We start from the raw sequence: 14867 nt of genomic DNA, 5'->3' as shown, positions 1-14867 counted from the left end.
AATAAGCCATTCAACGGATGCCTCACAATGATCAGTGATGCTAAACACCTGAGTGTTAAGGAAGATAGGTGACGTCAAGTAAACCCATGGAGATGGGAATGAGCTTAAATTGTCATTGTTTCTATCCCAAACTCTGGGCCTGATTCAGACCCGTCGCGAGCGCTGTGCACTCGCAAGCGGGTCGATGGTGGCCCAGTGCGCACGACGGAGCCGGCTCCGTCGTGCACATGCGTGAGACCCGGATAGCGATGGGCAAACCGTCGCTCCGGGTCTCGTACCAAAGAGGGCGTGCTGTCGATGTTGAGTGACAGCAGGCCCCCTTTGGTGGGCGGGCCGGGGGAGTGGCTGCCCAAACGGAGGCGTTCCCATGTGAACGCTTACATTTGGGGGCGGCCCCACTGACATCACGAGTGATGTCAGTGGTAGAGATTTCGGCTCAAACAGAGCCGAAATCTCTCTGCTGCTTGCGGCAACGAGACCCTACTACAAGGGTCTCGTCGCAAGCCCGATGGTCGCGATGGTCTTGACCATCGCGACCATCTTCCTGGCTGCTCGCTATAGCTGTGAGTGGTCACCCACAGCTATGTGAGCGGCCAGGAGGCCGCTCTAAAAAACCAGAAGGCCAGCCCTGATTCAGAGCGAGCGCTCTGTCAGAGCGTCCGGCTCTGAATCAGGGCCTCTGGGCCTGATTCAGACACGCTCGCGAACGCTCGCAAGCGGTCGATGGTGCCCTAGTGCGCATGCGCACGACGGAGGGAGCTCCGCCGCTATGGGTCTCGCACCAAAGGGGGCGTGCTGTCAATGGTGAGTGACAGCACGCTTCCTTTGGGGGGAGTGCCGGGGGCGTTGCTGCCCAGATGGAGGCGTCCCCATGGGAACGCCTACCGTCTGGGTCCGGCCCCACTGACATCACTAGCAGGGTCTCGGGCCTGATTCAGACCCGCTCGCAAGCGCTTAGCGCTCGCAAGCGGGTCGATGTTAGCCCAGTGCGCATGCGCACGATGGACCTGGCTCCGTCTTGCGCATGCGCGAGACCCGGATAGCGACGGCCAAGCCGTTGCTATGGGTCTCGTAACAAAGGGGGCGTGCTGTCGATGGTGAGTGACAGCACGCCCCCTTTGGTGGGTGTGCAGGGGGCGTGGCTGCCCAGACGGAGGCGTTCCTATGGGAACGCCTACCATCTGGGGCCGGCCCCACTGACATCACAAGTGAAGTCAGTGGGAGTGCCTTCGGTTCTGACAGAGCCGAAAGCACTCCAGGGCTTGCGGCAACGAGAGCCTACCACAAGGGTCTCATCGCAAGCCCGATGGTCACGATGGTCTTGACCATCGCGACCATCTTTTTGGCCGCTCGCATAAGCTGTGGGTGGCCGCTCCAATTTTAGGTAGGAGGGCCCTGATTCAGAGCGAGCGCTCTTGTCAGAGGGTTCATAATTCTTCTAGACTTTTACACTGATACTTGGCTTAGTGCAGTGATTGTAGAATATCACCAGTGGACCAGAATGGCTTGCTGCAGTATTGAAGTACTACCCTTCTCAAAACTTCTGCACAGGGGTGTGGCTAAACATTTGTGGGGCTAAGCAGAAAAAAATTACATATTTTAAGCAGTGGCGGCTCCAGGGGTGGGGCTGCAGCGCAGTCCAAAATTCAAATAGGGGAGCCACAATAACTGCCAGCGAGTACCAGCCATCTATGTTTGGCAGCGTTTGAAATTGGTGTGGTTCCTCTATTTGAATTTTGGACTTCGCTGCAGCCCCACCTCTGGAGCCACCACTGATTGTAAGTGCCAGCATGAAAAGCAGGATAAAAAACATACACATCGGAAGATGACGGTGTCTCTTATTCATCTCCGGGCCAGGCTTGCCTACCCTCCCGATTTGGCCGGGAGCCTCCCGATTTTCGGGTGCCGCTCCCGGCTCCCCGGAAAGGCAGGCAAGCCTCCCGGAAGCTTGCGACCCTCCCGACCTCCTCCCTGAAAAAAAACGGAAACCCCCGCAGCGGGGGACCCGGTGACGTGATTCGCGCAGAATCGCGTCATCGTGGCCCCGTCCCCTGCTTCACAATGCTGAACATAACATCATTGTGAAGAGGGGGCGGAGTCACGATGACACGATTGTGCGTCCCCGCCCCCAGTGTGCCACCAAATGGCCGCCCCCACCCCCGGCGCCGCCCCCAGTGGCCGGCCCCGCCCCCTGCTATTAGCCGACAATCAGCTCCCTCCCGGAAGGCTGGAGCTGATTGTCGGCAAGTATGCTCCGGGCCCTGTAGCAGCTGCTTCTGCTACTGTTGTATGCAGCTTTGTTTACTGCCTTTACATATTGCTTTAAAGCCACATGTTGTCCTGTGCCACTAAATACTGATACTGTTTTTTGCCTTGTGAGATCTTAAGACTAAACAACTCTGCATTGTCCTTTGCTGTATTTAAATTTTTAAACAGTGGGTATTGGAAAGGGCCGCAACTAGGGGGGGGCTAGAGGTGCACGTGCGCCGGGTGCCGGAATGCAGGGGGTGAAAAAGGGATGACTCACGGTGGCTTGGGGGCTGTAGAGTCAGAAAACGGCCATCCAAAAATGGCCGCTGCCAAGGAGGAGACAGATGCTAGAGGTCCTTACATACATTCGGTATGCCGGGCATCAGGATTTCGGCACGGGGCTAATGATAGGCGTCAGTATTTAGACGCCTATCATTAGTCCCATGCCGGGATTTCACTGTCGGGCTTCCTGACTACATCCCATACCAGGCAATGGCCACCACCTTCTGCAGGTATTGATAAATAGGAATATATAGGGAGAATTCTAAAAACAAAATTAATATTTTAGGGCTCTTCTTTCTTTGATAAATAGTCCCCTTCATTTTGTTTTGTAAGGCTATTGATTTTACATAAAACATATCTGAAAGGACCTTTATTCAAATGTTGTTTGGTTATGATAATTACATTTCAAAATTGCACAATACAGATGTGTCCTCATACATCTAGCCTCCTTGCGCATTAAACAGCCCTTCAAGTCGTGCCATGCCGTAGCGTGACTCGGTAGCACCAAGCACTATTTGTGCGGCTATTTTTTACCTTCAAATGCATCTTATTTGCACAATGATGCACAGCTTGCCTATTTTCAACTGCGGGTGTATCTGCATGCGTAATGCTACGTTACAGTGTTACAGCCGCTGATACTGTAACGTAGCATTTTTGCATGCAGATACACCCGCAGTCGCTCACAGAACATAGCCATGCTGCATATCGTTTTAATCAGCAGAAGTTGCTTGTGCTACTTATTCTCATTGCCGTGTGAAAATGTTGCACGAAAAGACGCTTTGCACTACTGAGTCACAGCAAGTCGTGTTATGTGTAGCATGACTTGTAGCACATGTAGGATAGATTTATTTGGACACATCTGTATTTAATGTCAACCTCTACATGGCTATATCTGTGTCTTAAAATTAATATATTCAAACATAATTTATATATACAGTACAAACATAAGGTTTATGACTAAAACCTACCAATAAAGATGCACAGTTCAATTTGAGGGGTCTATTTACAAAGCCTTGGATGGAGATAAAGTGAACGGAGATAAGGTACCAAGCAATCAGCTACTAACTGCCATGTCGCAGGCTGTGTTTGAAAAAATGACAGTTAGGAACTGGTTGGTACTTTATATCCGTTTACTTTATCTCCATCCAAGGCTTAGTAAATAGACCCCTGAGTCACTATAAAGTAATTGAAATAGTATGGTCATATTCAGGAGCAGTTTATACTTTCCTTTGTAATATACTAGAAATAATGGAGAAAAATCTGTTCTAACATTCCACTCTCTGTCCTTGCTATATTGCCTCATATCCCCACAGGTATCTTCAAGATCGAAGATTCAGCTCAGGTTGCACGTCTGTGGGGAATCCGTAAGAACCGCCCAGCAATGAATTACGATAAATTGAGTCGCTCCATTCGACAATATTACAAAAAAGGCATCATCCGTAAGCCTGACGTATCTCAGCGCCTTGTCTACCAGTTTGTTCAGCCACTATAGCGTGTGTGTCTATGTGGACGTAGGAGGAGTTAAGGAGTACTAAAGAGATTAGTGTGTGGGAAGAAGAAGCAATAACTGGATGCAGTACAGTTACACACTAAAAAGAGCAGCTCAGCAGAGACTATATTTTCTACAGAGTTTTTTCAGACTAAAACAAATGTAAAAAGACTGATAAAGGTCTGTAACACATCTCACACATACTATTTGTAAAAAAACATGCTTTAATGGCACAAGAAACTTAGAAACATTTATTAAGTCATCTTAACTACCTACTTACTTTAGGTACTCAGTGATGTGAGACCTACTGGACTCTGTGACCTTAGAAGACAATGGGAGGTGGGGAGAGCAGGACAGAGTGACCATAGAGCACTGCAAACATATAATAAGAGAAGACTTAGCTAGTACAGTGCTAGCCATGTGTTATGAACAGGACCACATGTTGCAATTATGTGCTTGGAAAGTCATACATTAGAGCCTATGGCAGCTGTTACGAATTTTGAGGTCCATAAAAAGGACTAGGTGTTCTAAACCCAAATTAGAGCAAGCTTGATGTAAATGCATGTTTCAGAATCTGTACAACCACAATTTTCTTCATGAAGTCATAGTTTCTATTTACATTATTTATTTTAGCAACAAAGCCTATTACTTGTACTTTACATTGGATGGAACTCAGAAATTGCCAATATGGGTGCGTGACCATTTCAAATAGATTTATTTCTTAGCCACAGCATGCAGCTAATTATTGTAGCAAACTCGCCAACTTTTTGCGATGCCCTCCAAGAGATTCTGGCAGGGTACAGTAGGGCACAGGTGGGAGGTATGAGCGGGAATGGGGGTGATGAATAAAATCATTGCAGCCTCGCTCCCGCTGCAGAATGCAGAATTGATCAGCAGGCAATGGCCATGGTAAAGCAATCTCTTATGAATCCTTTTATTAAGCCCCATGACTGCCAATTCTACTGTGGATGCAGAAGGTTGGTCTACTCTCTAGGAAGTCCTGGAGAACTTCCGAAATTTGTGAATAAGGAGGATCGTACTGATGTATGTTTTATGATCTGTAATGTTGAATGAATTAAATCAATTCTTCCTTTTATTGTATAATAATTATATTTAGTTTAGAATACTGCCAAATACAACGTATTAATTTAGAAAAAAATCATTGTGGACCAAGGTCCTGATTCAGAGCCGCTCGCAAGCGGCCCGAAGTTAAGGCACTGCGCATGCGCTGCGTCCGGCGTGCGCATGCATGAGCTCCGCCGAGCGACTTAAGTTCAGTCTCTACGGGGCTCGCAACAAGACGGGGCGGCTGTAGATGGTGACTGACAGCTCGCCCCGTTTTGTGGGCGGGTAGGGGGGGTGGCTGGACATACGCAGGTGTTCCCTTAGGAACGCCTGCCGTTTGTAGGGAGGTCTTACTGACATCACTACTGATGTCAGTAGTGGACTTCCTGCTCTATTAGAGCAGGAGGTCCACTCGGCCTTGCGGCAGCCTGCTGTAGGGTCTCGTTGCAAGGTCGATGGTTGCGATAATCGCGATGGCCTCCTGGCCGCTTGCACAAGCTGTGGGTGGTCTCCCACAGCTTTGTGAGCGGCCGGAGAACAAAAAAAAAAAATGCCCACAATCCCATCGTGCGGGCAGAATCAGGGCCTAAGTGTATAGATATTTCGTATACCTGCACACAATTTAAGTTTTACTTTCACCTAAAGTTTTGTGTTTCTTATACCATTTAAATTTATTTGACTTTTATTAAATAATATTTGATTTTAAACTGTGTATATAGATATTAAGAAGACCAGACACGCTATATGTACTTCACATTTTAAAAATTATTATTATGAAACTGATATTTTTATTTAACAGTATGTACTGTTTTCTATAAAATGTCCTGTGACATATATACAGACTTAAGTGCTCAGAAGGAAAAGTTATAATAGTGCACAGCGCTGTCAATAGAAATGTGTGTAATGCAAACTTCATATTCCAAATTCACATTTAGGTTTAATATAGACATGACTGTAATGAGACAGGAGTAGTAACTCTGGGGTTAATTCAGCATTGCAAGCCAGTGCGATGCTGAGAGCAGATTCCCGATTATCAGTGCGTATGACCTGTTCTGCAAATGTGCAGAACGGGTCTTGCATGATTACACGTAGCCCCTTCTATATTCTGATTGACAGGCAGAGGCATTTAAGGGCTGTGTGAGGGCAGGGGCGATCGCATTCTCGGAAATGGGGGCGTATCCACTCCTTTTTCCAGGAGTGGCAAGGCCAGGGGCTGCGTCCGCGAACACAATTTCCTGGCCTCGCAAGCTGGCCAGTCTGAGTAAGCTGAGGCTTACTCAGCTGGCCGCCCGCCCAGCTCCATCCATCATCGCGACTGACGGTCGCGATGATTATCCCAGGCTGCGACCTTGGTCGCATTGCTGGGATCACAAATGCAGCATTTGCATGTTGGCAAGGACAGTATTGCAAAGCTGCTTGCGTGCAGCTTTGCAATTCCGTCCAGTTCTGAATCATCCCCTCTATTGCAATTGTTTCTGTTAAATTCCTCTTCTTCCAGTATATAGATTTGTATGCACATATTCACGTTGATTGGGAACTATGGGCCCGATTGAAAGTTGTACACTACACTGATAATTTCGTAGTTGAGCGATTATCCTAAACTGTGCATGCGTCTAAGTCACACTGCGCAAGCATCAAGGTACATTACCATAGTTGCTCGCAGCAACTATTTATTCACCGTCTTATTGAGAGTTAGGGAGCATTGGGGGAGGTAACGGAGAGACGAAGAGTTGCAGCAAAGAACACAGGCATGACGAGACCGTTTCGGTACATCCTGTGTCTGCATTCCTGTATGCAGTAAACATGGCCCCGGCATCTGAGTACACGCGGCCATTCTGCGTGGCTATAGGGCAAGTCAGGAGTTCCATTATCGAAGGATCTGCGACCGATGATATGGATTTGTATGTAAATGCTTAGATTTTCAAAGCTGCAGATGGGTGTCTCAATACATCACCCAGGAATTAATGCAAAAAGTTAAAAGTAAAATGATTGCTGGCCTGGCATTCTTGCTGCACATATGCGGTAATTAGACCACATGTGCTAATGGTGTCAATATAGCCCATAGGTAGCTTTTAGAGATTATTTCATTTCATAATTTAGCAACCCTCATAGAAATCTGTTTGGGTTGCTTTTCCGATCGAAAACGGAGGGATTGCAACAGTTATAGGACATATCTGCTGCAGTCACCACTTCATACAGTTTAGGGATACTTAAATCTTATAAGAAATGTCCAAAAATGCCTGTTTTTGCAATATTTCTCGCAAAATACTGTTAATGACTAGGCCCCTTAGTGCACTGCTCAGCATGAGAATTGTGCAGTACTATATGTGCCTGTATGTTTTTTTTGTAATGTGTTTGCTTTGTGTATTACGCTGTGAATTTAGTTGTAGATCTGTTTGTATAAGTTTCAATATACTGTATGAGTCTTTTTTTCCTTAAGTCATGTTGTCTGTAGTGATGTGTGTATATATGTCTCAAAGTAGTTTTTATTAGTGTTAAATAAACAGCTCTTTGTAAACCCGTCACTCATTCCATATCTTTTCTACATTAATATATTTTATTGCTCAATTTTCTTACTCCCTGCAGAGTTACCCACATATATTTACTTACTAATATCTAATAGAAATTTAATTAAAAGGTTATCTGTCTGTGGGAAAGCCTGTTATCTACTCTATATGTTCTAGTTGTCGGTTTAAGCTTGTTGTGGGTGTAACTGTGCCGGCAACAAGGTTTCACTATTTCCCACGATGTCTTCTGATCATAATGTGAACACAGTGCCTATTTGCAGACTAATGCAGCCCTATTGTATGTAGGCACCTCCCTATAGCAGTCTTCTCACGGTCAAGCAAAGGAGGGAGGGGGTTAAGCAAGTAAAGTAACAAGTGCACGTAATACAATGATAATGTGTCCGCAAACTTTCATTCATTTATAAGTTTATCAAGTCATTATAATCAATTAGCCAGATATATTAGCCAAGAAGTTAACAAACTTTTTTATGTGTACAGTTTCCCTAAATCTTGCTCAATTGAACAATTTACAAACATCTAGATCTAAATGACTTTTTTTAATTGCTGGACATTAAATTAAATGTAAGACAAATATCAGGATGCGGCCTGGGATCGGCCGCTACTAACCACGGCGACGGCGTCCTTGATCTTCCTGGCGGCCTGATGCCTGTTGCAGCAGCTGGTGGCATGCTGAGTATTCTCCCCGGGGTCTGCAAGGACTTCCATGCGTGCGTCCTGCTTCCCGCGGAAGCGGTCATGGGCGCAGCCATGTTGGTCTGTATCACCTGACTAGTCTCTCATCCATTGGTAGCCTTGCCAGCTCTCAGCTGACTCTCTCCTCCAATGGACAGCTACCTAAGGGTATAAAGCAGGACTCCAGGAAACAGGAAGTTGCCTGTACAACTTCGCTTCACTGTTCCAGTGACTGTGGCTATTACATCGCTCCAGGCTCCACGCTGAGATATTCTCCAGTGCTACTCCACGTCAGGATCTCCAGTGTGCTATTTCAGCTCTCACTGCTGCTTCCTAGTGTTATATATTTCAGCTCTCACACTGATTCCTAGGGGTAAATGTACTAAAATGAGAGTTTTTGGAAGTGGAGATATTGCCCATAGCAACCAATCAGATTCTAGCTATTATCTTCTAGAAGGTGCTAGTTAAATGTTAAGTAGAATCTATGGGCAACATCTCCACTTCTAAAAACTCTCAAAATGTACCCCCTAGTGTTTTATATTTCAGCTCTCACGCTGATTCCTAGGGGTAAATTTACTAAAGCTTCTAAAACAGACAAGTGGTGATGTTGTCCATAGCAACCAATCAGGTTCTAGCTATCATTTCTCTATTGCATTCTAGAAAATGATACACAGAATCTGATTGGTTGCTGTGGGCAACACACCACAGGTATCTGTTTGGTTCATACATATTTCCACAAAAATCATCATCAGATATCTATACTCCGATTTGGTATATATTTGCATGATATCAAAGAAATTTGGATTCCAGAGAATCCCTGTTTGTTTGCCTGGTGAGGCGTTATTTCTTATGTACATTGTTACCCCAGAAGAAGTCCGTATAGGACGAAACGCGTCTGGTAAAGATTGGGCACACCTGTTTGGGGTCCCACAGATGTGGAATATAGAATTCTAAGCCGACCTACTCTACCTGTATGCAAACTATTGGGGCCATCATGGGATATTGAAGGAGCTACTAGGACACACAGCATTACATGCAGTGATTCAAGTATTGTTCCGGTACACAATATATATTAATTTGACTATTGGTTCTTATATAAAATACTACACTATATATGTGTTTAATCTGGCTCTGCTTGAGCCCCTCTCATTAAGGTTTCTGGATATTTTGGAATCCCGGGTCCATCCCACCACATGGAGTCCCAGTAAAAGAACTACAGATAAGCTTAAAAGTTTTATTATCTGGTACGCACATTTATATTTGGGCACGTGCATTTTTCTTTATAATTACTACACTATCAGGCGCATGTTCTTTCCAAACCTTCACTTCCATATATATAGCAGGTTGTCTATCAGGCACTACACTCTGCCTCCCAGAAACACACCCAGGTGCCAGACCTTAGATAAAAACATGCAGCTGATAATGGATGGCACGCCACAGGATTTATCCAAACAAAAAGAAGTAGACAAAGTACTAATCAACATTTCAAGGGGGTACCTCTTTCATCAAGACATCACACATATATGAAAAAGGGAGTTACATAAATACTTACTCGCCACAGTGCAGCCCTCCTCCCCACGCTCCCCAATGGACACCGATGACATAATCAAAGGTAGACAAATGCCGACGTCCAAGCAACCTCCAGGGGGCGTGGCCATGCCAAGTGTTCCGTCACCATAGTTACAAAAGATACAAAAGCTGACTGTATTAAGGAACAAGAAGATAAAATATATAATCATCTATTTTAACATCTAAAATAGCCAGATACAGAAAATTATAGAGCATTAATCATACCTACAACCTGACATTAAGGTTCACAACAAAGTAAGAAAGACATCAGGCTGTACTCTATAAATAATACTATATATACCCTGAGGTACTGTAATATAACATTCCTGCACTCTATAGATATTAAATATTTTTTTCTAGAAACAATGCAATACATAAATGCTGAAGGATGTCTAAAGAAATAAACCAGCACAGTACTACAGTATATCAGGAGTCATAAACCTATGTCTTATATAAGCAAGACATAACTTAGACATAGAGGGGACAAAGGAATGGAGACAAACTGAAAACCTTATAGCATAGTTACCCACTCTAAAGGTCCTAAAAGATCTGTCAAATTATGAGGACATTGTCATATGCCATCCAGACGCATAGAACTGAAATTTACCATCAATAATCTGATATTCAGGTCTATCAACCATTAATTCAAGATCCTACCATTGGGTATAAACATGAGTTAGATGCCATTTTGGACAAAGCTGTGGAAGATGGTATGATGACATCTAAAGTGTGTGAGGCCCTCAAGAAAGACCATCCAAAAGGTACAGGTATTACAGTATATACCATTCCAAAGCTGCAAAAGGATCCACAGAAGCCCCTGGGGAGGCCAATTATTGCAGCCCGGGATTCCTTGTATTATATGGTCTCACAATTCCGTGATTTTTTTCCTACAGCCCATGGTTAAAAGAGAACCGAAGTGCTTGAAGGACACCACTACATATTTATGTACACGATTGATGTGGTCAGCATGTATACAAGCTTTCCACACAATAGGGGTCTTGAATGCATTAAGCAAATTTTTAGTAATATTCCTGCATATGAAGGTCCAGATTTGAATCTGTTCCTCTCTCTGTTGGAATTGACCCTGTCCCGGAATTATTTCATCTTTGATGGCAAGTTTTACAACCAGAGCTCAGGTTGTGCAATGGGCTCATGTGTGGCTCAACCTGTTTATGGTTCAAATGGAAAGAGATTTGTTTTTTTGCAGATTCTAATATAGCTAAATATGTAGCTTTTTTACTGCCGTTATATAGATGACATTTTTATGTTATGGTCAAGAGACGAACAACAATTCACAGAAATGATGGATGTGGTAAATCGCATATAGTGGCATATAATGGCAATAAAATGTACTTTTAATTGCAGCTTTGAAGAAGGCCACTATCTGGATGTTACAGTGAAATTCGGTGTCTTTGGAATTCATAACATCATTGTATACTAAAGACACTGACAGAAACACCTTTTTAAGGGCAGAAAGTTGTTATCCAACCAGGGCAGATGCTACAATTATGCAGCTTTAGGTAGCTGCCCAGGGGCGTCGGCCACTGGGGGACGCCATGGATAAATGTAGTATGCTGTGCCTGCGCTCTTTTCTAGCCAATCTCAGCCAACGCTGTCAGCCACTGTGACAGTATGCACAGGCAGTGCTGCTCACTGATCTCCTCTCTCCCCGCAGCCACAGCGTCTGCCTGGCTGTCTGTCATCAGTGCTAATGTGAACTAGCTTTCAACCCTTGTGGTGCCCATCCCCTGGCCTCCTCTATCATTCCCTTAGCTCCTCCACTAAACTCCCTATGGCTGATATGTGCACTATACCTTACAGACTTAACACAACTAAAAACTTATCTAAAAATAAACACAAGGATAACAGGAGTTGGATTTAAAATTAAAGGTCAAATTTATTTGACATCAGATTATTAATATTTAATTAATAAAATATTGAATTTGGGCTATCGAATTAGATAAGTGGATGTTGTCAATTGAAATTGATTGTGAGCTTAAAGTTAGTATGGTGGTGTACAACAAAGAACGGACACCCACAAAACACACGCAGACCAAACACATCACTCATTGGTGTTCAACTCTCCAGCAAAAACCATGACCGGACGAGCTGTGTCATTTCCCTGTAGGGACGTTTTTGGCCTATCATTGAACAAGGAAAGCGCACCCATCTAATTTGTATAACTAAAAGCACACTACCGTTCTTTCCGCCACAACACACATAACAAACAAACACACAACAAACAGGGAGGGAGGGTGGGATTTCCAGAAACAAAGAGGCTGAGTCTTTGGATAACAGACCTAATATACCAGCAAGACCAAACCCCCAAGGAACCCTATAGGCTACGGGGTTTACACTGGCTCAGGCAGATTGCACCTGCCTTACGCTGTCCTAAACTCCCCATGGTTAATATGTGCATTATACCTTATAGACTTAAAACAACTAAAAACTTATCTAAAAATAAACACACGGACAACAGGAGTTGGATTTAAAATTAATAGTCAAATTTATTTGACATCAGATTATTAATAATTAATTACTTAAATATTGATTTGGGCTATCGAATTAGATAATTAGATGTTGCCAATTGAAATTGATTGTGAGCTTAAAGTTAGTGCGGTATCGGACAACAAAGAACGGACACTCCCACAAAACACATCACTCATTGGTGTTCAACTCTCCAGCAAAATGCACGCCTATGTGGGCTGTCTCATTTCCCTGTAGGGATGTTTTTGGCCTATCATTGAACAAGGAGAGCGCACCCATCTAATTTGTATAACTAGACGCACACTACCATTCTTTCCACCAAAGCTAGGCAACTCAAGCCGCAGCCCACCACCAAACGAACTAAACCAACTGCACCATCACCTTAGACAAAGCCTCCACAAAAATAAGCAAACCTGCCTCCATCAAAATGGACCCAGTCAGACCTAAACAAATGCATGTTTTTGAACCTGCATGCACTATGAACCACAACTCTGCCATCAATTTCCACCCAAGTGCACGATCAACACCGTAGGCCGACCAAACATTCGCACCGTAGGCATCAGACGCCCCTTCAATTCACGCCATTGCATTCCGCTACAAACCAACCGCCTAACCCCATGGGCCTAAGCAAAAGAGCTTAAGTCATGTGCAGCGGCCGACTTAGCGACCCAATAAATGAATGAATGGCCAATAATCCAGACTGGCCTGTCATCATACAATCCTGTAAGAAATATAATATAGTTTATTTAATAAAGGTATCGAAGAACCCACAACTCTTAAACCACACCATGCACACCTGCAAACCGCAGACAGGACAACATAAAACAACAATGACGATGTTAGTGACAAACACAAGCATGCTAACCAGGCTGGAGGTAAAACAAAAACCTAGTAGGATCTTTTCTACTTATATGGGTAAACTATTTGTTGCCTCCGTAGGAAAAAAATAAAATCCCTCCAAACCCCTGAGAGCGAGTAGTCTAAACTCCTGGTTAGCATCCCGAATAAGCTCTAGCAGCACCCTGCCCAGATGCACATCACGACGGAATGCTCCACCCACCCAGAGCCTGAATCTCTGACATTGAAAAAACGGAAGTGGCAGCAGACATGGCGGCCCCGATTCGGAATGAGTGCCATATTCATGCGAAGGGAGACCGAGAGCTGCAATACACCGCTGCAAAAACTACTGACCAAATTGGTATGTACTAACTGGAACCCCATCCTTATGCACCAACCACACTTCCCTACACTCTGGACACTGTTGCAAATATTAATGCGCCAAAAACACCGGGCAGATCCCGGTGTCCTGACACTTCTGCAAAGCTAGCCAGCGATCCCGCCCAATGTGGTAGGTTTTAGAGCGACGCATCTTGCGCGACAGAGAATCATTGCCACACAATATGTCACGACGAACCAGCGCAGATGCCGAAGCACGCGCAGGAGCCTCCAACTCACTAACCCTAAATGCAACGTGAAACGCCATTGCAACTTGCAATTTGAGCAAATGAATTTCAAACTGCGAGTAAGCACACACCTTTGACTATTGTCAATAGATGTGGCAACAGATCAAAATCTATCGGCCATCATTTCCACCCAGCTACCATTACACATTTAAGCAACGCAACACCAATCTAGCAAGCAAATGTAGAACTGGCAGGGAGGATGATCGCCGATGGTTAATAGCCTGAACCTCCCCCAGATTGTCGCATCAGAATACTAAGCTAGAGTTGTGCAGGCGCTCCCCCCAAATTTTCGCGGCCACTACAATTGGAAAAAGATCGAGCAGAAGCAAATTCCTGGTCAATCCTTCCCCAACCCAAGACAGCTTATGTGCTTTGTTGTCCCGGAGCCAGCAGCAACCCATAGCGGTGTCGATTTCTATACCAAGAAAGGAAAAACATGTAACCGGGCCCTCTGTTTCATCATGGGCAATGGGAACACCCAGCTGTACAAATAAAGAATGCACCGAAAAAAGCAAATGCGCACAACGAGGGGGGGCCCGCCGGACCGATACAGGGGAAATTGTCCAAGTAATGAACCAGGCCCAATTCCCCCATGCCGGCAGAAACACACCAATGCAGGAATGTGCGAAAATGTACAAAAAGAAGAAACAGGGAATGGAGCATCCCAAAGGCAGACATTTGTCTATGAAATACTCCCTCTGCAACTGAAAACCCATGAAACGAAAAGAGTCTGGATGCAGGGGCAACTGGCGGAAAGCCAACTCAACATCGATCCTTGCAAGCAAAGCCACGACACAGAAGGAATGAGCCAGACCGACGACACACCGTCAAAAGGCTGATTCCTCACACTAGCCAGTTCCCCCGGCATGGCGCTACTCACCGAGCCGCCGAAAGGAAAGGGGGAGGGGTGTAAGTATGGGGGGGGTGTAATTATGACCCAGTGTCAAGTAACCCACACCAAAAGTGGCTCCACCCCGCAGACACTACCTCACTATAAAGCAGAGCATTATAAGCCATCCGGCTAGGAGAGGGCATTATGTCACTCTGCACAGCAGCAGTATG

The 14867-nt window shown here is 44.9% G+C and overlaps 1 protein-coding gene across 1 annotated transcript in view; it reads left to right on the top strand.

Annotated features, from left to right (window-relative positions):
* The window catches only part of SPDEF (SAM pointed domain containing ETS transcription factor), a 42708-nt gene extending 38545 nt beyond the window's left edge, over positions 1–4163 (top strand). Inside the window, exon 6 of the mRNA XM_088461159.1 lies at positions 3846–4163. Within this exon, the coding sequence (XP_088317285.1) occupies positions 3846–4024 (179 nt within the window). The 3' untranslated portion in view covers positions 4025–4163. The remainder of the gene's footprint in view (positions 1–3845) is intronic.
* Positions 4164–14867: the final 10704 nt, after the last annotated feature.

Source organism: Taudactylus pleione, unplaced genomic scaffold (genome assembly GCF_031769625.1).
Source record: "Taudactylus pleione unplaced genomic scaffold, aTauple2 ptg001021l, whole genome shotgun sequence".
Taxonomy (NCBI): domain Eukaryota; kingdom Metazoa; phylum Chordata; class Amphibia; order Anura; family Myobatrachidae; genus Taudactylus; species Taudactylus pleione.
This window is presented reverse-complemented; position numbering and strand designations above follow the sequence as displayed.